The sequence below is a fragment of the Cebus imitator genome, unplaced genomic scaffold (genome assembly GCF_001604975.1).
Source record: "Cebus imitator isolate Cc_AM_T3 unplaced genomic scaffold, Cebus_imitator-1.0 Scaffold308, whole genome shotgun sequence".
In the NCBI taxonomy this organism is placed as follows: domain Eukaryota; kingdom Metazoa; phylum Chordata; class Mammalia; order Primates; family Cebidae; genus Cebus; species Cebus imitator.
The window spans coordinates 2266140-2292078 of NW_016107623.1; the positions used below are offsets into that span (position 1 = coordinate 2266140).

General features: G+C 34.2%; 1 protein-coding gene across 13 annotated transcripts in view; it reads right to left on the reverse strand.

The window, feature by feature from the left end:
• Nucleotides 1-25939, reverse strand: part of ZBBX (zinc finger B-box domain containing) — a 117782-nt gene that overhangs the window by 87249 nt on the left and 4594 nt on the right. For 8 of the 13 annotated variants that reach the window (XM_017503269.2, XM_017503262.2, XM_037729505.1 and 5 more), the window contains exons 3-8: nt 22729-22845; nt 17804-17917; nt 15436-15526; nt 10169-10217; nt 9369-9478; nt 846-941 (exon numbers count right to left, since the gene is read on the reverse strand). In XM_017503269.2, the coding sequence (XP_017358758.1) occupies nt 846-941; nt 9369-9478; nt 10169-10217; nt 15436-15526; nt 17804-17917; nt 22729-22796 (528 nt within the window). In that variant the 5' untranslated portion in view covers nt 22797-22845. Of the gene's footprint in view, nt 1-845; nt 942-9368; nt 9479-10168; nt 10218-15435; nt 15527-17803; nt 17918-18041; nt 18159-22728; nt 22846-25381; nt 25418-25939 lie in introns of those variants that run through there. The other 5 variants (XM_037729503.1, XM_017503263.2, XM_017503266.2 and 2 more) reach the window with 5 other exon arrangements.

A 25939-nucleotide genomic window follows, 5' to 3' on the forward strand; every position in this document is an offset into this window, starting at 1 on the left:
TTTGTACGGAGAACCGCGGCTCCGGGGCGCCGACAAAGCAGCCGCGCGGGGCAAAGCAGCGGCGCTGGCCGGCGCTGGCCGGCACAGCCGCGCTGGCCGAAACAGCCGCGCTGGTGACCGTGGAGCACCTCTGCCCGGGAATTTCCTAGTCTGTGGGCAATAAAAACACGGCGTCCACTCACCCTCTGCGCTTTCACTGGGAGCTGCGATCCTGAGCTGTTCCTAAACGGCCATCTTGGATCACCCCCTCTGCCATGTCTATATCTAACCCCATTTTTAGTTTAAGTATTAGAATCTTAAAGCCACTTGACAGGCTTTGAGTTTAGGCATTTCCAAAATCAATAAATAAAGATAAATAAAAGGTACTTATCATATGCACAGAAGGAAAAGTAGAAACCTAAGAGATAAGTTTACCTAAATCATAAAGGAAAAGATGAATAAAGAACTAATTTTTAAATAAACTTAAAAAGAAAACATAAGAGATTTTTATCTAAAAACTATAGAAATAATATTTAAAATAATCTATGTGTTAATTTGAAACCACAACAGATAAAAACATTGTCTAATTTTTATGTGTCAAGTTCACAGTCAGAATGCATAATCTGAGGACTCTAATTAAGCTGCTTCTGCAACTATATTGAAACAGTTTAAAAAGTAAAATATAATCTAGATTAGTGTTCAATAAAATAATTTTAAGATATATATCAGGATTGTCTGTATATAACATAATTTTAGAAATTAATGTAAATCATCCTGAGTTCTAGATAATTAAACACATTTTAAAGGTCTTTATGTGTAAACAATTTATAAACAAACTACAAGTAAATCATTTTAGAAAGTCATACCTGCAAAAGAGTTGTTCTGTGGAGCTTTAGTGCCCCTTTCTGGTGAATTTTAGCAAAGCATCCTGAACAATAATCTTCTCCACATTCAAGGCATACCTAAAAAGATATTTTTAAAAATATTATATAATCTTATAAAAAGGTATGATTTTTAGGAAGTGTTGCATAAAGATATCATGTTTTTAATATTTATTTCTCTAATTATATACCTATATCATTAGAATTGAGCAGCCTGTCCCCCAAAAGGTAGGACAACTAGTTGTCCCAGTTAAGTCTTAACTCTCTGAGGAAAACTAATTTGTTAATACTAACTATTCTCATATCAAAATTAATGTAGTAGTTTTAACATAGGTTTTAGGTGTTTATTTTAGATCCATGGATGTATGCATAGTTTTTTAATAAATCATAAAACAACAAATAGCCTCAGGTCAAACTTCTTGACCTGGTAAAAACTAAACAGCATTATCTCTGGGTGAATACTCCTTCATTTTTATGACTTATTTTACCTTTCTGTATGAATTTACATGACATTATTAGTTTCAAATGATATGCATACTATTTGTCTTCCAAAATCCCTGTACACTTTCCTCAAAGGTACTCCTTTACTGGTGGTTCTCAAAATGTGGTTTAAAAATTTTTCTTACAAGCATCTCCAAAGTAATATATATATATATATATATACATATATACATATATATATGTATATATGTATATATATATATATATGCGAAAAATACTGGCTGGAACTACAATACCATGTCTGCGATGTTAATAACTGATAAAATGATTATGGGCAAGTTTATATTTACCTTCGAAATTATGATGTTGAAATGTAATTTTAAAATTGATGGGCAAGTTAAATAATGTAAAATACTTGTACCTATGATGGTGCCAAGCAAAACTGAATGTAAAAAGAAAAGGAAATGGAAATTGGATGTCAGGTTCAAGATAGTTGATTAAATGCAGCTGGAGTTTGCCTTTCTATACACAGGAGCCAAAGTATCAAGTAGATATTCACATTTCAAATAGATTGCCTGAGAGAGAACACTGGAATTCTGCAAATAGATGATGGGAGACACCAAGGGTGAAAAAATGAGAAACAGGGCTTCCTGCATGGGGTCACTGGGATCTGGACCCAGGGAAGGACTTCCCATGCTCCACATTCCTACCATGGACCTCTGTAATCCTAACTATGGAGAGATCTGGGAGCCTCATAAGACACCAGACTAGCCTAGGCAGGTGCTGGATATCACACAGAGGAATTGCTAGAAGTTATGTGAAGTCCCATAGGCTTCTGAGTGCTGAGCAGCTGCACCAAGGTGCCATTCTTGGAGCCCATCCCCCAAGTGTCTGAGTCCTGCCCAGAGGCCATTCTGCTGCTCTTCCTGCCTGCTGGGCCAGGGAGCAAGAGGGGAGTCTGGGTGTTCCCATGCTCTGCCACTACTGCTGCATGACCCAGGCGCATTCAGATTATGCACCCCATGCCTGTCAGTCTTTCCCCAAAATCTCTGCTGGCCTTTCCATTAGAGGACATTCTGGCCCACACACAACCATCCCTGACCCACAAGTGTTCAGCTGGTGACCTGGAATTAGTCCACCCCTCCTTATCACAGCCAGCTAGGAGGAGCTATACAGCATCAAATGACTACATCAAAAAGATAGAAAGATCTCAAGTTAACAACCTAACATTACATTCCAAGGAACTAGAAAAAAAGAACAAACCAAACCCAAACCTAGCAGAAAAAGAGAAATAACAAAGATCAGAGAATAAATAAATGAAATTGAGACAGAAAAAAATGTTTAAAAAGTCAACAAAATGAAAAACTGGGCTTTCAAAAAAAATAAATGAAATTGATTGACCACTAGCTATATTAAGAAAAATGAGAGAGGATTCAAATATGCATAATCAGACATGATAAAGGTGACATTACAAGTGATACCACAGAAATACAAAAGATCATCAGAGACCACTATGAGCATCTCCACATTACAACCTAGAAAACATATAGAAAATGGAAAAATTCCTGAAAATGCACAGCTCCTCAAGATTGAAATCCTAACAGACCAATATGAGTAGTAAAGTTGTATCAGTAATAAAAATTCTCCCAAAAACAACAACAATGAAAAGAAGCCCAAGTTCAACCAGATTCACGGCAAATTCTACCAGTCATATAAAGAAAAATTGATACCAATACTACTGAAACTATTTCGGAAAAATCAAAGAGGAAATACTCCCTAGTATTCTAAGAAGCCAATGTAACTCTGATACCAAAGCCAGGCAAGGACACAACACAACTAGAGGCCAATACCACTAATAAACATAGATACAAAAAAAAAAAAAAAAAAAAAAAAAAACTAACGAATTGAATCCAACGATACATCAAAGAGATCTACTCTATAATCAAGTGGATTTTATCCAGGGGATGGAGGATGTTTCAACATATGCAAACCAATAAATGTGATCTACCACATAAACAGAATTGAAAACAAAATAATATGATATCTCATTAGATGCAGAAAAAGCATCTGATAACATTCAGTATCACTCCATGATAAAAACTCTCAACAAAGTAGGCACAGAAGAAACACTCCACAAAATAATAAAAGTCACAGACAACAAACCCCAGGCAACATCTTACTAAACTGGGAAATGTCTAAAACATTCCCCCTAACAACTAGAAAAAGACAAGGATGACCTGCTTTTACTACTTCTATTCAACGTAGTACTGGAATTCCTAGCCAGAACAATCAGGCAAAAGAAAGAAATAAAAGGCATTCAAATTGGAAAAGAGGAAGTCAAATTATTTCTGTTTGCTAACGATTTATCTTATACTTAGAAAACCCTAAAAACTTCTCTGAAAGACTCATCAATTGACTGGCTAAAGAAAATATAAAATATATACCACGGAATACTACTCCACTGTGAAAAGGAATGATATCATGTCTTTTACAGCAATATGAATGGAATTGGATGGAGGCCATTATCCTAAGTGAAATAACTCATAAACAGGAAGTCAAATACTGCATGTTCTTACTTGTAACTGGGAGAGCTAAACAATGGGTGTTAGGTAAACACCCAGCTAAACAGACGTTGTAGAAAAATAGACATTGGAGAGGCCATACAATGGAAGGGTGGGAAGGGGGTAAGGACAGAAAAATTACATAGTGGTTACAATGTTCCTATTCAGATGATGGAAAATAAAGGTGCAGAGATTCTCATTGAATCCTCACAAGAACCCTATAAGTTTAGAATCATCATTGTATCACCATAATGAAGAAGAGATAACAAAGGAATATAATGACGAAGAATTTGTCCAGAGACATACAAGCTAATATTAGTGGGGACAGGAATTCAATCCTACCACGTGGCTCAAAACTTAAGCTCTTAACCACAACACACATTACTAATCATTAAATTAATCATGTACAATCAACTACAATAGTAATCAGTTACAGATACTCCTCAACTTACAATGTGGTTACCGCCCAATAAACCCATCATAAATTGAAAACATTGTAAGTTGAAAAGGCATTTAGTACAACTAACCTACTGAGCATCATACCTTAGCCAAGCCTACCTTAAATGTGCTCAAAACACTTACATTAGCCTGTATTTGGGCAAAATCATCTAACACAAAATGTATTTTATAATAAATTGTTGAATATCTTGTGTTTCTTTAACCTTCTTGATCACATGGCTGACTATGGGCTTCCTAGCATCGTATATTACCACATATCAATAGCCTGGGAAAATATCAAAATTCAAACTTTGAAGTATGGTTTCTACTGAATACATACTGCTTTTACACATCATAAAGTAAAAAAACTGTAAGTTGAAAATGGTAAGTCAGGGACCACTTGTATTGAAAAACCTTGATAAAATCCACAATAAAATAAAATTCAGTATTTAAAATGAGTACATGATCTGGTATGTATCAAAATCCAACTATATATTTTTCACATGTGATTAGCTATAACAGGATGGACTTTTTACTTAATCTGAAGGAAAACAAACACTATCCCAAGCATAAAAACTAGCCCTCTCTTTTCATTCTTGTTTTATGAGCTTCATTCTTCTAGAGAAATGATAAAAACATTATCCTAAATCCATAATTTAAGTGTAATATAAACTTTAAAACTATAATTTTACAAATATACATGGTTATATCATTATATTAATATGGATTTTAAAACATGCTCTGCATAATTTTTATTTAATATAACTTGCTAATTTTAAGTGACTTTCTCATAAACATTTGGTACTGTTTTTACACTATAATGCAGAAAACTGAAAATAAGTTTCAACATATAATTCTAAGCCAAGTATCTGTTAACAGCATACTTTTACTAAAAGTAGCCAAACGAATATTTGTAGACTGGAAGATCAATGCTGGACTTGCAGTATAAGCTTATATGTTTTGTTATGCAAAGATAATATTTGGATTAAAATTGGGTTAAAATGACCTCCAATGGAAAAATCTTTTTAGGCAGTTTGTACAAGTGGCAGAAACATGGTAAAAATGTAAATAAGGACTCCATTCCACCACACATGCTACTTCAATGATGGAATTCCCAAGTGCAGTTTTAACAAATATCTTGTTAATTTGATGAATGCCAGAGAAGTTGTGCTAAGCTTCAGAATTCATTTGATTTTAATTAAATTATTCACATTTGTCAAATTAATATATAGGAAATGTGGAATTTTGGGGCATCATCTTGGCCATCAATACATGTAAATGGATCAGGTCATAAAACAATGTGCCAACAACAAAAGCACGCTGTTTATTGTCTTCAGTCTGTGTGCTGGACACAATGCTAAATATTTTACATGTATTAACTCATTATGTGTGATAACTTCTTGAGGTACAGATTACTGTTATCCCTCAGTAACCTATTTCACAAATGAGGAAACAGAAATAAACAGGGATTAACTCATTTGCTGAAGGTCACATAACTAATAACAGGTAAACTTGAGTTTCAAACTCCCAAAAAACAAGCTCTTAACTCCCATCTTCCATACACAGTTTTCCCTGGTGAAGGCCAAGGAAATATATATATCATATATATATATATATATATATATATATATATCTCCACATATATACATATGTGGCCTTCAAATATATATATATACACATATATATTCACTCTAATTATCCAGTCAGCATAACCATATGCAATGACAGATGCTAAGAACACAAGATAACATCAGAGTTTAACAATATCATGGTCTACTTTGTTAAATCTGCCTAACTTGAATTTTTAAATAGCTTATTATGTTTTGACAACTAACATGGGATATTATTTGTATTTCAAATAAAAGAACATTCTTCCTTAAAATCTTTTTAAAGAATGTTTAGGGCCTAAATTCTGGCTTGTCTACACAATGCTTTTCAGGTACATCAGCTATTTAATCACTGCACACAATGCATTCTCATGTGCTTTCTAGCCACGCACATGCTGCTTATCCTGTCTACAATATCCTCCTTAGTTTTCCTTCTTTCTTGAAAAACATATCCTTTAATTTCAGGTCAAGCTCTATCTGCTTGTGTCATACTGTTCACGTTCCATGGCTCAAGTGTTTAACACAGAGTAGGAATCACAAACAATATTGACTTATACCTCCTATATTATTCCTTTTCAGATCCTGAGCAGCAGACCCCAACAATTTAATTCAACCCGTAAGCCCCCTTTATCTTTCGTACTTTTAACTGATGAAATATTCGCATTTTTGAATAATTTTTACAAATTTCTGAACAGTAATAATTTTTTGAGATTCCTTAAATTATTGTCCAACATCATATCAAATAAGGAAACAATATGATGTAATAAGTATTCTACTACCAAGACCTAGGGTTTTACATTTAATATTGCTATTAGCTCTTTATTAGATGTCCAGCATTCTAAATTGGAGTTCAGTTAAATTTGCCATTAAATAAACCTAATAATATAGATTTAAGTCAGAAATGATTATGCATAAGTTCTCTAAAACTATAACATAATATTCAAATATTAGTTTACATAATCATTAAATTCTTTGAAGAAGAAACTGCTTTTTACCTATGTGTTATATTTAAAATTGCAAATGACACTGCAGCATCTTCAATGCTAACTGAAAGGAAAATATGTCTAAATTAAGAGAATGTCTATATTATGAAAGAGTTTCAAAGAAATAATTCATTACTTAAATATTTGTTGACTGCCTACCACACTGCAGGCATAATTCTAAGTGGTAGGCACACAGCAGTGAAAAAAGCTAAACTCCTACCCTCATGAAGTTTATATTGTAGATAAGTAGAAAATAAATATTATATAGTAAATGATGATCAGTATTACATAGACGAATGAAGTAGGCTTCACAAAACTGGAGAGTGCAACTCAGCTTTTACCATTTTATAAAAGGCTATCAATGTAGGCAATATTTGAGTGGACATTTATTGACATGAGGAAACTGTGAGAGAACACTGTTTATTGGAAAAAATTAAGGGCTCAATTTTGAACATGTTAAATAGTGATGCCTATTAGACATCCAATAAAGGTGTTAAGAAGGTAGATTGAACCAAAAAATCAGGGGAGAGGTATAAGGTGATGTGTATATTAGGGAACCATCAATATGGATATGGTCTTTAAAGCCAAGACAGTGATTGATATTACTGAAGAGTAAGTATAGATGGACAAGATTAGAGGCCAAAGGACTGAGCCTGGTGGCATTCCAACATTAAGAGGTCAATACAGAAAACCGGCAAAGAAGACGGAGAAGAAACAGATATCAATGTCAAATGAAATCAAGAGATCATGGAGTTCCAGAGGCAGCCAGCTGAAGAAAGTCATAGATGAGGAGAGGGATATTGTACTATAAAATACTCCTAATACATTAAGAACTGAGAATTGACCACTGTATATGAAAATGTGGAAGTAACTGGTTGACCATGACAAAAACAGTTCCTGGATAGTAGTGGACACCCAAGACTGAATGGAGAGAATTCAAGAGAGAATGGGAATGGTATATACCCAATTCTGGGTATATACCAAAAAGAATTGAAAACAGGGTCTTAAAGAGGTCCATAGCAGCATTACTCACAATAGCCAAAAGGGGGAAGCAACTCAAGTGTCCACCAATGGATGAAAGATAAAACAAAATGTGGCACATATATACAGAAGAATATTATCCAGCCTTAAGAATAAAGAAATCCTGTCGTTCCAAATATGGACAAGCCTTGAGGATATTATGCTAAGTGAAATAAGCCACTAACTAAAAGGCGAATCGTGTATAATCTTAATTATATGAGGTAGAGTAGCCAAATTCTCAGAGACAGAAAGTAAAATACTATTTGCTAGGGGTTAGGGGGAAGCAGGAGTAGGGAAATGATTGTTTAATGGGAATAGTGTTTCAGTTTTGCAAGATGAAAACAGTTCTGTGAATGAATGCTGGTGATGGTAGCATAACAATGTTAACCTACTGAATGCTACTAAAGTGTACACTTAAAATGGCTAAGTTGATACATTTTATGTTATGTGTATTTCACCATAATTTTTTAAATATTCATGAAATTGGTACCAATGAGAAGTGAAAGAGTAGTCATAATTTTCTGTAACTTTTTTATTTCACTTCACAGCTTGTAAGAGAGGAATGTATGTCATTTGTGAGAAAAGAAAAAAAGACATACACAAAGTCCATAGCAGCCTTAAACATGATAGCAAAAATACTGAAACAACCCAAATGTCATTCAGCATATGAATGGATAACAATTTGTGTAAAATGGAATACTATTTTGTAATACAAACTAACACATTAGTGATAAATTTAATATGGCCGAATCACCATGTAGAGCAAAAGAAGTCAAAAGTATATACTATATCATTCCATTTACATAAAGTTCAAGAACAGATCTCACTAAATCTACAGTGTTAAAAATCAGGACAGTAGTTGCCTTGGTGTTGGGGATTGACTGGGAAAATGCACATGGGAATTTTCTGAGGTACAGGTAATGTTTTAGATCTTGATATAGGTGGACACATTAATCAAAAGATGTCTGATTGTACATTTAAATCTATCCATTTCATAGTAAATTATTCCTCAGTTTTTAAAAAATAGACAATGGGAAGATAGAATATGATGACAGCAAGTATAGGCAATTCTTGAGAAGAGTTTTACAATAATGGGTGCAGACTTGGAAGTCAAAAAGAATTTTTGTTGTAGTTTTGGTTTGGTTTTAGTTTTGGATGGAAGACACTGCAGGATGTTTGTGTGCTAATAAGTATGATTCAAAGGACAGGGGACAAGGTCTAAGGTGATGTCATTAAACAAGAATGAGAGGATGAGATCCAGAGAATAAGTACAGGTGTTAGCTGTTCGCAGCAGCATGACCACTCAACCCCACAGTAACAGTAATGAAGAAGAAGTATGTGGCTACCAAGCAAGTTAAGTTGGGAGAGGTGTATGAGGCCGTGTGAAAGATATATTCTAACTGCCTAATTGTACCTACTATACAGTATGTGTATATATACACTATATAATATACATACTAGTAAAGCAGCTTTGTTCTCACACTGCCCACAAACTTTCCCTTTTATCTTGGGTTTTTCACATTCAGAAGAATTTGCCATTTTATAATTAACTCTTGGTTTCACTGGCTCTGCAAGAAAAAACATGTTAGTCCAGTCATTTAAAAATATAATGTTTAGTTTTCCAATCAATAAATTAATGAAACTATCCACATTTCCCATCTCTGGATCAAACTGAAGCCCACATAGAACAAATTCTAAACATTTATAATTTTATATATTCATAATGCATATATGTATGTAAATATATATATTTCTAAATTTTTTCTATCAAATTATATTAATCATGAAACATTAAATGTGTTTATTATCCTTCAGAAAAACATCTTATTTCTTTAGGAATTATTATAAATTCAAATTATGTTTTTGGTTCTGCCATTATTTATTTATTTAAATATAAAGCAAATTTTTTATTTTTAAAAATTTTCTAGAGTGAAATTTGAATTGATAATTTTACACTGCTAAATTATCTTTCTTATTAAAACATTGCATCAATAAAATTTAAAGAACAGTGCTGTAAAGTCTTACTTTTGCAAACTGCTATTATTATAATCATGTACCAAGTTTACATTTTTTGACACAAAAGCCCTCCAAAATACCCAAATAAAATTTATGTTGAAAATCAATGTGTCATGATTTGGGAGTTTAGAATCTTTATACTGTATGAACAATTCTAAAATTTTAACTTTACATGTAACTACAATGGAAAAGAAAGGGAATTATGTCTTTAGCATTTAATAACATGGTGATAAACTATTTACCTTGAATCTGTTCCTTCAGTAATTTTAATTTCACTTTTCCAGCAGAAAACTGTATTAATAAAATAGATACTATTTGTCAGGTATACATTATCTTATTCAAAGAAAGTTTAAGTTACTAACAAAAATATTAGAAAGCTGTAGCCTTTGGTGCACTTTGAACAAAAATTTATTTTTAAAGAATAATATAAAATTATTAGGAGATTATCATTAAAGCACAAATGTACTGTTTAATCTAGTAGAAATTCATAAAAAAGAAAATAAATTTTGAAAATAATATGTAAACCAGTTTCTGAAAACATAAATTGGCTTTTAAACAAAAACCATTATATGTCATCATGAAATGACTTTAGGAAATTGCTAGTATTCAAATATGGTAAAGGTTTAATAAATCTTTTCTGTTTCTGCTTTTTCTGAGACACACAATCTTAATATTTGCGTAGACTGACTCTAAACTGAATTGTGACTAAGTTATTCTGCTTACATTGCTATAGAAACCCATATTACTATCTTATTTGCCCAATTTAGAGAACTACATGTTTAAACATCACAGTCTTATCTTTCAAATATATTATTTATAATCCCTGACTGTCCTAAATATTAGCCCAAATAATGAATAAATAAGATTCACTGCTAGATATTTCAAATTAAACGACACTTAATATTTGGGGATTTTTATCATTTTTGGAAATAAAATAGAGTTGCCAGTTGAACATGCTTGCCTTGATCTTATTAAAACCAACATTTAAAGTACACAAACGAGAATGAAGGATGGTGTGCATTTATATAGACACTGTCAATTCAGACCTAGTTTTCAATTTGCAATTTGCATGCTCAATTGCTCAATTTGTACATGAGAATATGAGAACAATGGCTGCCTGTATATCTATGGCTGTACCAACTGCAGTCATCTGCAAATGGAGGCCTAATTATTCTCAGTGAATCCAGTGGTTTTGCTTCAAAGGGGCAGTTATTTTTCACATTCTTCAAAGTAACTGCTCAGATGCCATATGCCAAACATAGTTGAAAAGAAAATATGATTGAAATCATCGATGTTTCTATGAACCACACGTTTATTTTTAAACTGCTAATGTTATGCAAGTTACAGATAATCTAATCTCATCTTTCACAACCAAATTGTCCAGTATGATTACCTTAATGATACATCTGAATTGAAACATGGTCAGTGTGGTTATAGGCTATCCTGGATGAATGGATAGATATGCCCAAGCAAAAAGAAAACCATTATTAGGAAAATTATATAATTTGTTTTTATTATGAATAATATTGTTCTGCTCTATGAATATAGCCATGTTTATTTCGAGTAATTCAAATTGCATAAAAATATTTCAGTGAACAAACTGCTAGTTGCTATTTTTAGACAAAAATAATTTCTTCATAGGTCTGATTTTTATCTGTTTGGGAAAGAGTTGGAGGTAGAACAGGTTTGAACCAAAGATATACATGCTTGCACAAACACATACATACACATATACACACGTACATATACATATATACATACATGCATATGTATATATACATGTATATAGAAAGATGGATATCTGTATATGTTTATATATACAAATGTCAGGAACTTACTATACTAAAGCCTATGCCTTATTAACCTGCTGACTCCTCCAGCAGTAGGTACTGAAGGGGCTATCAGGGGCCAGGAAAGCTTAGTGGATTTACCACACAGGTGTATTATCTAAGTCACTGGGGTCAGACTATGCTGTCATCATCAGTCTCCCTGGCATTCACAAATACCTCCAAGCTCCCACCAATGCCTTCATCTGCCACACTGAGCCCAAACTTCTCCCACAAGTAGCCTTTCAGACATTCTCACTGTCAACCCAATTAGCTACTGAAACTTTGCAATTCTGTACTACTTGTAATTCCTTCCAAGTTCCCCTGCCATTCCAGGGAGCGTCTATTAAATAGTCATTTATGTATCTTATGCTTTAAACCTTTCCCAAAAATGTTTCATTCAAAATTTACATCAACTGAAACTCACCTTTACTTAGACACAATCTTCACCAAAGCCCTTCCCTCAGGACCTAGCTCCAGAAACTCCCTTTTACACACCAGGAGAGATAAAATTTTTCAATTTGTTCTTCAGTGCTGCTTCCAGAATATTGTTCTGCTATCATTCAGCAAAGTTGCCTCTACTATAGGTCCCCACCATCCACTTGCTGCCTGTGTCAATATCTAGGATCTCTTCCACCTGAGCTTCAGCAACCTGCTCAGTATTTCTCTCCATCACATTTCTGATTGACAATCTTAGAGACTTCAGTGTACATGTTCACCTGACATCCTGGTTTGAAGACCCTCCACATACTGGCTACTGTGAACACCTAAATGCCCCTTCAGCCATCTCACCATTATGACCAAATCTGGCATGTAAGCAGTATTCTGAATAGCCACACCTTCAAAATCTCAGACTCAAAAAGGTTTTTCAGTGCCAACTTCAATCACCTTATCTCTCCCCTCTGATACCTCCCATATCTATGTACCATTGTGATAAAAATAGTATTGTGGAGTCTCCTCCAAATCTATGCTGAACAATCTCAGTAGGCTCTGTGGCTCTTGGCAATTCATGTACTCATTCGCTGCTAAACCACAACCACAGTTCCCACAGTGGCTACTACAAACCTCTTCATTCCCAAGAACTCAAATTTGTCCTGTTTCCTTTCATTCACCTGAGCAAATGATACTGTCTTCAACAGTACTAAGAAAGTTGAGATCTTCCCATTAAAATACTTCAGTGTCCTACCTTACCACTAGTCAAAAATAATCTCTGAAATTTATTTTAATTGCCACCTATTTTTTCTTCCACCTTTCTTGTCTCACACACACACACACACACACACACACACACACACACAAAATGTGTCCTCCTTTCCTTAGTGAAAGCCTCTTTAATGAACCACCTCTTCAAAGACCACACCCCCAGCAACGACACCTCTTTCATCTACATTTTTACTCTTTCCTCTACTAGGATGTACATCTTTCATTGTACAAACTGGCTCACATCATCTTCCCAATTCTAGAAAAGAATATAATAAAGTCTTTCCTTGATTCTGTTAAACCCTCGGCTTTCGTGCTGGCTCCAACAATAGTCTTTACTCACTGCTTCCCACCCTTTTCTTTTCAACCAATTGAAATCTACTCTCCCATTTAATATTGACACAATTATCAAATTCAGGGCTTTTGAATATTTTCATTATCCAGAAATAGACATTTTAATGTGTACCATTAAAATTGTTTAGGTACCTAAAATTGTTTAATGTGCGCCTAAAATTCTTTAGGTACCATTACAAAGTGGTTTCACATATTTCAAAGAGTTTTTGACGTTGCTCAAAAGCTCTTTGAAGTGTTTAGTAAGTATTATTATGCATGTTTACAAATGTAATAGAGGCTCAAAAAGGTTAAGTGAATGTTAATCTGTATAATCTAATACAGATTTCTAGAACTCAGCACCACTGACATTTGGGGCCAAATAATTCTTTGTTGTAGGGGTTGTCAAGTGCATTTCAGGATGTTAAGCAGCACCCCTGGGCCATACTCACTATACATCTTTAGCAAACACACACACACACAAACAACAACAACAAAAATATTCCTCTCAATGTTAACAACTGAAAATGTCTCCAGACATTGTCAAATGTCTCCTGGGAAGCAAAATTGCCCCCCTGAGAAACACTGGTCTAAAAAGAGACTCAAAATGTTTTTCGCTACACAATATATTGGACAATATTGACTTTATGTTTTCTAAAATTGCTCTCCTTTACTTTCGTCCGTATAACATTAAACTACTTCGATTTTACTTCTGTCATTCTTTTTCTTCTCAATCTCTCTTCACTAGAGAGCTGCAAATTATCGTAGACAAGCCTGAGAGCTTGCATGTCAAATCTTGGCCCTGACTTTTGACCTTGAGTGAGTTATTTAATGTTTTGATACTAAGTTATTTCATCTGTGAAACTGGAATAACAACAACAGCTTCTTAGGAGTGATATAAGCACTTAATGAGATAAAAAAGGAAAAGAAGCTAAACTGCTGACTGGCATTAAAACTTACTGAACTTATTGAGTGAATATTAAAGTTCTCTTTGCCAATATATTCTACACAGTGGCTTTCTTTAAGCTTTATTCTTTACATCCCTCTACTTTTTACACATTTTTTAGGGAGCACATTTATTCTCTTAAACTTCACATGGAAACTCAAACAAAACCCTAAATGCATGTCCTATACTTTTCTAAGTACCTTCTTTATGCTATCTATCTCTTAGTCAATCCAGCCTGTATATCAATTATATGTTTGACTCCCTCCTCTCCTTTGTTAGTTTTTTTGATCCCATATTTTCCTTTATATCAATTTTTCTACCCTTTTAATTTAGCCTCCTTTCATCTTACTTCTAGATTCTTTTAATAGTCTTACAAATAGCCTGTTTCTAGTGAAATAAGTTTGTTTTAATTTTCAGGTAAGAACTTTTATAATTCATTTTTCCTTAAGATAGGGAATGACATTAGAGAATAAAATGCTTTCTCAAAGCCAAAAGCCAAAAACCTTAGACGTACCAAGTAAGACATTTCTAGATTCCAACTGATCCAATGAAAGTTTAATGATTGGTACATAAAAAACTAAAGCTATGTAAGTTAATACTTACAAAGTTACAAATCTTGTACTAAAGAATCTAGAAGCAAAACTGTTTTCTTTATGTAAAGACACTTATCTGATTTTCATCTTAAATATAATATAATATTTTATAGTGCACAGTAAAGGAACAACAATTCTATAGCTTGGAAACTGAAAAGTATCTTTTTCCTTGTGTCTTCACACATAGATGCAACAGTATATGAATAATAAATTATTACTCAAGCAGAAAATAAAATATTAAACAAATGTGGTATAAAAGTAGGAATAAAGTCTCTCATTTGCTATATTAAATCTTTCACCTTAGTTTAGAAGTATCAGTTGTATTTTACATATTTTAAACCAGATCCACACTGAATGGAAAAACTTCAGTTTGGAATATGGAAAAATTCACTGCAAGTTAAAATTCTGAAGTCAACTTGTAGCTGAAAAACAAAAACATAACTGAATAATAAAAGTTGCATGTTAGCCTACAAAATGTATCAAAAAATGAATAATATGCAAAGTTGTTAAAATAAGAAGAGTAAATTCCTGAGTATAGAAGAAAATGCAAGACCTAAAAAAATTATATCTTCTTGCTTAGAAAATTCAATGAGAATCAAATAGTATCTTCTTACCTTAATAACACTTTCTTTATTTTGTGGCATCATGTATGATTGATTACCCAATTTGCCCACTTTTCCAGATTTCCAGTAATATCCACTTGACCTTTAATATACATAAACAAGACAAAACATAATTACTAAATACATTTCTCCTTTAATGAAAAGAAATACAGTTTTCCTGTCTCGGGAAATGGAAATTCAGTTGTTAACATGTAACAAACAAGCAAAAAAATGAAAATGAAATACCAATAATGTCAGAAAATCCTCAGTAATTTTAAAATAGAGCTTTATCATATTCGTGATATGGGGATTTTGTGGGGAAATGTCCAAACACAAATGAAGAATTCTATTTTCTTGATATTCGCAATAACTAAAGATAGCTTTATTGAGTCATAGGAAATTTTACAGGTCTTTATGCAGTTTTAAAAGCTAAGTGTCCACAAATGTAAAGAGGAAAAGCAAACAAACCAATACCCCAAAATATTCAGTAGCTCTAGTAAGCGATGAATTCCTTATTAAAACCTCAAATGATCTCCCACAGTGACACATAACCAAGAAGGTAAACTTTAGCTATACAGTTTTTAAAACATATTTACTTGAGCCTAGCAAAATATTTCTGTAATTATCAAGGCAGAGAGTCCAATTATCATTAAAAAAAAAAAAAGACAAAAAGTTTCCCAACATCACACAGAATAAATAATTAAGATTAGAGCACTAGACTTCTATCTTCCTGGCTGGTGAGTAGCAGGTTCTCATTCTGGCTATGACATTTAATATCTGTGTGACCTCAGAAAACAATGTAACTACTCTAAAAACTCAGTCAAGCTTTAGAATGTTAAGAATCATCTAGAAAGTCTTCCACAGCTTAGAAAAACTCACTCTTGAAGGCTGATTTCAGCAACTCTGATTCTCAGATGAGTACCATGATCCATTTAGAAGTCCAAACTAAGTCCAAATCAGTTAAGTTTGTAAAAGAATTGGCCACTGGGTCATTAAAAGCAGCAAGACACATAATAAACTTCGTCATCCTGGATGACATACAACATGAGATGCTCTGATTAAACCAATTCTCTGATTATCAGTTGGGGTATGTATATAAGTTATGTACATTTTTCAAAAAATTGGACTCTAAAGATAGAGACTACTAAAATATAACAAACACATTTGAACTGTTAAAGGTTCAGAAAGTACTTCTAGGTATTTGATGGCCATCACTTTGAGGACTAAACAAAAGTTAATTTAATATACAAACAGTTTGGTGACATTTAGTATCAGCAAAGGGACATGAAACATGCACTCTCATATATTATAGGAAAAGATTATAAACTTTTGACACCTATTTAAAAGACAATTTCTCAATGTCTATCACAATGTAAAATGCGCATAACACATTGACCTAAAATTACAGATGTAGGAATTTATGCTACAAACAGCTTTGCATATGTAAGCAAAAATACATGTAGAGGCATGTCCATGGCAGCCTTTATAATCATAACATACTAAAAACATAATAAAGATCTAAAAAAAAAATGCTATTATATCCACACAGAAAATACTGTGGAGCCACTAAGAAAATTAGGTGGATCAATGCAGTCTGATATAACAGCACTATATTATGTAAAATAGTAGAATATTAATTAATCCCCATATTTTTTAGATGAACTCATTTGTAAAAAAAAAAAAAAAAAAAGGAAAAGACGCAATATACACAACAAATTTCCATATTCAAAATAAACATTCATACACATGTATATACATAGATTTGTACAAAGACAAGACATTTGTAAGGAACATTTTCAGCATTAAAAGGGGTGCTAGAAAATGGGCTGGGAGTTATCCTAGAGCTAAGAAGAAAGAATTACACACACACACACACACACACACACATATATACACATACATATACATGTATATAATAGCATTTATTTTTCAAATCTTCATTATGTATATATATGTGAATTCTTGCCCCCAGAAGTCTTTGAATAAATAAAAATGTCTCTAAACATAAACTGGTGTTTATTTGCTGTTGATGGCAACTATCTGAGAGCAAAAGGTAAAGTGTGCACTGCTGCCATAAACATTCTAGACCATAAATCAATAAGAAGCATAAAGTTTAAAAAAAAAGGAAAAGGAAATAAGAAAGAATAAGGCCAAATAATGTTCAGAAGAAACAAAAGTAATGGTAATTTTAAAAAGCAACATGCCTCGTCTAAGTGACACAAAAACAAAAAATAGAAGACTTTTGATATTGCTTGTTCATCAGGAAAAGTAAAAAATTATCCACCCATTAAACGCTTTTATTGGAATGACAATAGTAGATAAAATAGTTCTTTATATAATTTGGTTGATTCTTCTAAAATTCTCTAAGAGTTTCACCCACTCTCCTTCTTCCTTTTCTCTGCTTCCTATGGATCGGAATTCCTGCAGTTTCTTCTCCATCTCTTGGTTCTCCAACTCTAACCGTACTTTCTCCATTCGCAGTTCATGAGCATTTCTGAAGATATAGATTTAAATATAGAAAGTTCGGAGTAAGCAAAGAAAACAAGCAAAGGCAAAATAATTTTATATAATATTTTGCTGTTAAATTAGAATCATGAATAATGAATAAAATATTTTACCTATTTCTTTTGTGCTTCTCTGAAATCTGGTTTTTAAAGTTAGCATTTGCCTCCCATCAAAATCCTGAAGCAAGTTATCTCTTCAAATCTTAGACTTTTGTTTTAAGTATTACATTGCTAAAGGCTCAAAATTATAATTAATTTCATATATAAGGCATGTTATTATACATACACAAATATCTATGACATACAAATCGAAAACAAAGAAAAAATATTTTCTAATTTTCATATTGTTTTGCCTCCTACGTTGTCAAGTAGTTTGAAGCACGGTATTTAAAAAAATAGACAAAATATTCATTTTGCTGAACTGGTCATCTTGGAAATTTTAAATAAATCTCTACCTTTGTGTCATATATATATATATATGATGCAGAGGAAAATGCAGTACCTGTTTGAGACCTATTAAGAAGAAAGCCCCTGGGCCAGGCGTGGTGGCTTACACCTATAATCCCAGCACTTTGGGAGGCCAGGGTGGGTGGATCACTAGGTCAAAAGATCGAGACCATACTGGTCAACATGGTGAAACCCCGTCTCTACTAAAAATACAAAAATTAGCTGGGCATGGTGGCGCAGCCTGTAGTCCCAGCTACTCGGGAGGCTGAGGTAGGAGAATTGCTTGAACCCAGGAGGCAGAGGTTGTGGTGAGCCGAGATCGCGCCACTGCACTCCAGCCTGGGTAACAAGAGCAAAACTCTATCTCAAAAATAAAAATAAAAAAAGGAAGAAGAAGAAGAAAGCCCCTATTAATGGTTTTGATACAGGAGATTCCTGTACAAGAGATTTTTATAATATCTGAAACTCACCAAGTTGTTGACAAAAGACATTTTCTTCATTTTACAAAGTCTGGTTATCAGCATTGGCCACTGACTCTTTCTTTCATAGATCTAATCAAAACTAGTTGCCTAGCTTTTGCTATTACAAGTGCAAATCTCTTCCTTCAATATTACATTAGTGTTTTACTACAACCAAGCAGTGTGGGCATCCATGCATGCCATGGTATGGAACAAAATCAAGGCATGATGAAGATCAGAAAGGGGAAATCCTTCTAGAAGTAGCGAGCAATTACCAAAAAGCAAGTGGGCCAAGGATATGTCCCAAGAGGACACAATCCAGGAACATATACAGGACGTGATAGGAAGGGCTGTCCAGAGGGTTCAGAGAAGCTGGCTAAGATACAGAAAGAGAGGCATTTATTTCCATTGTATTTTCTCCACAAGGAGTAATGTAGCTCCTACCTCAAACAAACACTGCTAGGTGATAAGATATGAAATGCAATGGAGCTTCCAGTATTTAGAGGAATAGATAAGCTTGAAGGTAATTGAAATACAATGTAATAGTGCTCTCACTGGAGAAGTACATGGGGCTACCTGGGCACAAAGAAAGAGCACATACCCCAGCCTTGTGAATGCAGGAACAGTTCCTGGAGAAGGTGAAGTCTGAGCTGAGACCTAAAGGATGAAAGGACTTAGCCAGTCAAAGGGAGGTGGTGAGAGCAGTGTTCCAGAAAGAAAGGAGTGTGGACACAGGTAGGAAAAAGCAATGACTGGGTCAAAGACCTAGACGTTCTCTGTGAACAGACATTAAGCGCAGAATAGGAAAAGCAGCAGAAAAGCAAACTGCTGAAGTGGACAGGATCATGAAGAGCCTTGCAAGCCATGATGAGAAATGGGGATTTATAGCATAGGAACAATGAGGATCATTAAAGGGTTTTAAGAGAATTGGTCAGACTTGAATTTAGAAAGATCATTCAGACTATATCAAAGAAAATCAATTACAGGGTGCAAGGATAGAAGCAAGACAGCTAATTAGTAGACTATTCCAGTAATCCAGATAATAGAGAATTTGGGTTAGTCTAACTGAGCAGGGGCAATGGAGAGAAAAATGGGAGCTTTTGAGAAATGTAAGAAAATAGAACTAACAACTTGGAAACTGACCAGAAGTCGTGACTGACCAGAGAGGGAACACGGAAGTTATCTAAAATAATCGCATGTTTCTTACTTGATCGGTCAGGAGGGCAATGGCGTTATTTCCTGAAATGGACCATTCTGGGATGGGCTGCAGGTAAAATTCAGGATGAGTCCTGAAGTTGGTCTCCCTGCCTAAAGTCTTGACAGCCTACCATACTTCACATACTGCTTACAGGGGAAGAGTTAAAAGCACAAATATGATTGCATCATTTATTTGCTTAGAAGACTTTTGATGTTTTTGAGGTCCCACTGTGGTAGAGGAAAAGGGTAAGGCTGATGCAAAAGACTGGCCCACTGACCAAATGGTCAAGTTTATGTAAGGTTGGATTCGATGGGTCTCACACAAAACAAAGGATTCCTCCTGAAGACAACATTATACACAAAGCCATAAAGGGAAAAGCAAGGCCTCTGGGGAAAGCTAAGGTTGATCCTTAGCTTTATTTAATTTATTGCTTAAGAGATTTTTTAAGATTTCCAAAATGATCACTTCAGCAAAAATATGTATGTTGCCTGTATGGAAAAAAAATTGTTGCTTCAAATATTATGCATTAAACTATTTAAATATATTAGAGCCAATACAGACAGTATGAAAATTAGGAAAAATTTCTAACCAACAGAAAAAATCCAACGGCTAGAAATAAGAGTATTTTTTATTTGTTGTAATTACTACATTGCTAGGGGTTCAAAACTGTAGTTTCTTCTCCATCTCTTGGTTCTCCAACTCTAACTGTATTTTCTCCATTCGCAGTTCTTAAGCATTTCTGAAGACATAGATTTAAATATAGAAAATAGATTTAAATAAGACTACTTCTTATTTCTAGCCCTTGGAAAAGGCTAGAAAGAGGAAAAGAAGAAAGAGGTCAAGGGGACTAGGAGAACACCAGAATGTCAGACACTGTAAAGACAATGTCAAATTAACAGGCTTGGAACAAGGAAAAAGTGAGAAAGGAAACTCCATGGTAATTACCATGAGTATTCCTGTCCTGGTTTTTAATGGTTTGTGGATCAGGGAGACATATAGGTCAGGGAATAGTGATTCCCCCTTATTTCCAAATTCTTTAACACGATATACAAGTTAGTTATTATTGAGACCCTGCCTTTTTCTCCACCTTTCTTCTTAGATAATTGGATATGTCTGAGAAGTCTCCAAATCATGTGGTCTCTGTGCCTTTGCATGAGTTTCACCCAGTAACTACCCACCTAACTTCATCTCTCACTCAAAACGTGGGGACATCCTCACTCCTGCTCTGGCAGTTTGAGCCATGTTCTCTCCTAGTCCCTTGCCTGTACACATCACACCATGCTTCATATGATTATTGTCAATGTGACTGTACTCATTCATATCCTCTGCAAGCTTTCTGAGTGCCAGGACTATGACTACCCACTTTTGTAGCCATCATTCCCTAACACAGTATATAGAAAATGCACATAATAAATGTTTGTTGGCTGAATGTTTATCGGCATAGACACGTGACATTGAAATATGACACTAAAATCAAATAATGCATGTCCCTTTTTGTTTTTCTATTAACAAAATTGGTAGTCTTAGCTATTAGGTAGCTCTGCTCCCCATCAAAAACATGCTATGCCTAATAATAGTGCCATATATTTGTATAACATTTTCCAATTTATACTCAGTATTTCCTTTTATACTCAGTATTTCAAAGGTAAAGAGAGCATTAGAATAGCTTTGAAGATACTGAATAACAACAAAACTATTGATCTGGATCAAAAAACTCAGAAACTCAAATTAAAATGGATAGCCTGGGCCGGGTACAGTGGCTCACGCTTGTCACCCCAGCACTTTTGGGGATAGAGGCGATAGGATCACTGGAGGCCAGGAGTTTGAAACCAGCCTGGCCAACATGGCCAAGCATCATCTCTATTAAAAACACAAAAATTAGCCAGGTGTGGTGGCGTGCACCCAGCTACTCGGGAAGATGAGGCAGGAGAATTGTCTGAGCCCGAGAGGCAGAGGTTGCAGTGAGCCGAGATCGTGTCAGTGCATTCCAGTGTGAACAGAGCAAGAATTGATACTTGATCTTAAAAAAAAAAAAAAGAGTCTGTCCTCATCCCATGCTATCTGGCTCTTACTGATATTTGACAGGAAAGCCCTAAGTATTTCCAGTGGCTCTAGGTGACATCAAAGAGAAACAGGGAGCTATACTCTCCCATACCCTTACAAGGTCATAAAATTCCCAGGATGTCAGTAATTGTTTGGCTCTGGGTGAATGTATCTCCCAGTCACCTAGGACAGATCTCTCCTAGAAAGGGTAAATTCAACATAATGTCCTTCATGCAAAGGGCTAAAGAATGTAGTGCTCTCTATTTCCTGGGTTAGGAGTATCTCACCCTAATAGTCTCCCTAAATTTCAGGATAATCCTTATTAAACTTTGAATGGGAGTCAGGAAAAATATGTTTAACTTTCTGTTGTATTAATTTAATAGGTAATGAGCCTATTAAAACCTTTATAACTTGTCACTTTGGTTCTTTCAGAATGAATATTTTTAATCCACATTTTAAAACCCTATAGATTTATAATATTTCAAAGTTATATTCTTATAGATAGAAATACAAGAATGTGAAAAAAAAGGAGATAAGAATTCACAAAACTTGAATTCAATTTTAAACAGCCTCATGGAAAAATATAGTCGAAATTACAATATACAGAAGCTTGGCAACTATTCCTACTAAGAAATATATATATATAAAAACTCACCTATATTTTAGCTTTACAGAATTTCCAGGTTTTCCCCATGGAAGAACTACAAAATCTTTTGTGTTCATGATTAACACCTTAATATCATCTAAAAGTTATTCTGATTTGTGAACACTTCTGTAAAAATAACAAAGACAAAAGAATTAAGGCAAAGGTAAAGCAGTATAAGTTACAAATTCAAAATTCCATGTAATTCAGGAAAGCTTTTAAAACTTTATGAGAAAAAAGGATGAATCAAAGTTTAAATAACAAAAACTATGATACACTGCCAGCCCTTGTCCCCTGCAGCCACGTATCAACCAGAGAATCAAAAATATTTGAACAGAAAATAATACCAAAAATACAGTACAAGTATTTACAGCATTTACATTGTATTAAGTATTAAAGTGAGCAAGAGCTAATTTAGAGAATACAGTAGGTTATTCGTAGGCTATAGCGTATACTATGCCATTTTATATAAGGAACCTGAGCATCTTATGATTTTGGTGTCTGCATGGTGTGAGGGAGTTACTGGAACAAATCTCCCGTGGATACCTAGAAATGACTGTATTTTAAATATAACTTATGTAAGTATTTATGTACTAACAAAGTTAGAAATGTAACATGTCTGATGGAACTAAAATTTACTAGTATTTATGAACAGTTGACCCTTGAACAACATGGGGATTAGGAGGACAACTCCCACACAAAGTCAAAAATCTGTGTATAACTTCTAATTTCCCCAAAATTTTACTAATAGCCTATTGTTCATCAGAAGCCTTACTGATAACATAATCAGTTAATAATTATGTATGTTATATGCACGTATATGCTACATTCTTTTAAAAAGTAAGCTAGATAACAGAAAACATTATTGAGAAAATCATAAAGAGAAAATACATTTACTATTTATTAAGTGAAAGTGAATCATGATAAAGGGGCTTCATCCTTATTGTATTCACATTGAGGAGACTAAGGAAGATGAAGGAGAAGAGGAGTTGGCCTTGTCTCAGGAGTGGCAGAGGTGGAAGGGTAGAGGACATAGAAGGGGAAGCCAGAGAGACAGGCACACAGGTGTAACTAACATTAAAATATGTATATTTATAAGTGGATCCATGCCGTTCAAACCTGTGTTGTTCAGGGTCAACTGTATAGCAAAAGACTAGGAGAATATTCAACTAAAAGTGAAGGATGCATTCTTTAAAACAAACTAAAGCACATATTCTGTCTCTTTCTATGGCTAAGGCTATAAAAGTATATCAAGTATTTGTTCTATCTAAAAATAATACACAAGGCTGTACAGAGAGAAATTTAAAGAATCTTCGAGACACAATCTAAACCCAATAACCATTTTTTTTACATATATGGCAATATAAAATGAAAATTAAGGTATGTAATAATTACCCAAAGGCATTCTAATATCCTCATTTATCAAGGAAAATTTTAATGATGCTCTTTGGCTAAGATCAAAAATTAGCATATTTGAGAAAGAATTTTTCAACAAGAAATGAAACAAAAAGGATTTTCTGCTTAACTCTGAGTTAACCAGAAAATTAAATTATTCAGAACGCCCTGTTTCCCAAGTATCCCAATTATTCATGGTTCTATAATAATTTACTCTGTAATGCTGAATTACTAAATCACAAGAACGACTGTTAGATTTTTATAGGAATAAAAATTTCCAAGTTCTAAGAGATTTTAAAGAAATATGAGTCAATATTATAGTGACCATAGACTTAAATACCCACACCATTTGATGTCACTTATATTTGTGTTCCAATGTGTGTGCTCATAACCACAATAAACATTTATTAAGGTACTGCTATATCCAAGGTAGAGTGCTAAGAGGCATGACGAGGAGTCAAGGCCCAAGGAGATTTGTTTTCTGACCTCAAATGGTTTGGAGTCAAATAGAGCACATAAGACCCTAAATATAAAAGCCATAAAACAATGTAAAAATTACAAATTATAAAATTTATACATGTGATAGTATAGGAAGTGAAGGAAAAGAGAATTCAGCTGGCTAGCATTTAACTAAAACTTTGAAGGAAAAAGGAGGCTTACAGATAAAGATATGGATTAGATGAACATTCCATACTGTTAGAACAGCTCTTGAATGGGGGCGCTAATGAATAGTTTCACTTGCTTGGTGTGCAGGTTACATGGAAGAAAAATAAATAAACATGAGTTTAGATATAGTGGCTGAGGTCCAATAATGAGTAGTTTAAATGCCAAGTTTATGGGCATCTGGAATTTATTCTGTAGCTAATAAGAGTCTAATAGGGATTTAGCAGGGAAAACATAAGTCTAGAAGCTTTGTTCTAGGACTCAAGGAAGGACAGCACCAAAATTGGAGTTGCCTAATAAAAGACTACTGAGACATGAAAGTCTACATAACCAAATAAGTGGTTCTTCATTGTTGTTCCTTTGGGAGACTATGTTATATTTCAATGATGCAACCACTGATAAAAACATTTTTGGAATGCCTCTTTTGAAAGTGTCGGCAGAATCCATTTTAAGGCTGGGCATGGTGGCTTACGCCTGTAATCCCAGCACTTTGGGGAACCCAGGTGGGCAGATGACTTGAGGTCAGTAGTTTAAGACCAGCCTGGCCAACATGGCGAAACCCTGTCTCTACTGAAAATACAAAAATTAACCAGGCGTGGTGGCATACACTTACAATCCCAGCTACTTGGGAGGCTGAGGCAAGAGAATCGCTTGAACCCAGGAGATGGAGGTTGCAGTGAGCTAAGATCATGCCACTGCACTCAGCCTCAATAACAGAGCAAAACTCCTTCTGAAAAAGAAAGGAACCCATTATACACCAACAAACACACAAATCCATTTTGTTGTGCCTCATTTAAAATTAAAAATGATTGTGCAATAGGAGCAACAGTTTTTTTCACTCAAATCTACCTCCAAATTACTTGGACTATCTCCAAAACTTAAATCTAACCTGAAAGGGTAGATCTTTACCATTTTGGAGGAAATTCTCTAGAAATTTATTCTCTGAAGATGATTACAAAATGGAATTACACAAAATAATCACTACATTTTAAATAAGTTAGTGGTTGCATCATGGGACCAGTTATATTTGTACCTTCAATCCACAAACTTGTATTTAACTGTTCTTTTGTGATCCCTATTATGAGTACTGAAGTCACGATGGCAAACAAGCCACAGTGTCTTCCCTTGAGGCCTTCACAATCAAGAGAAAATCCACACAAGCAAT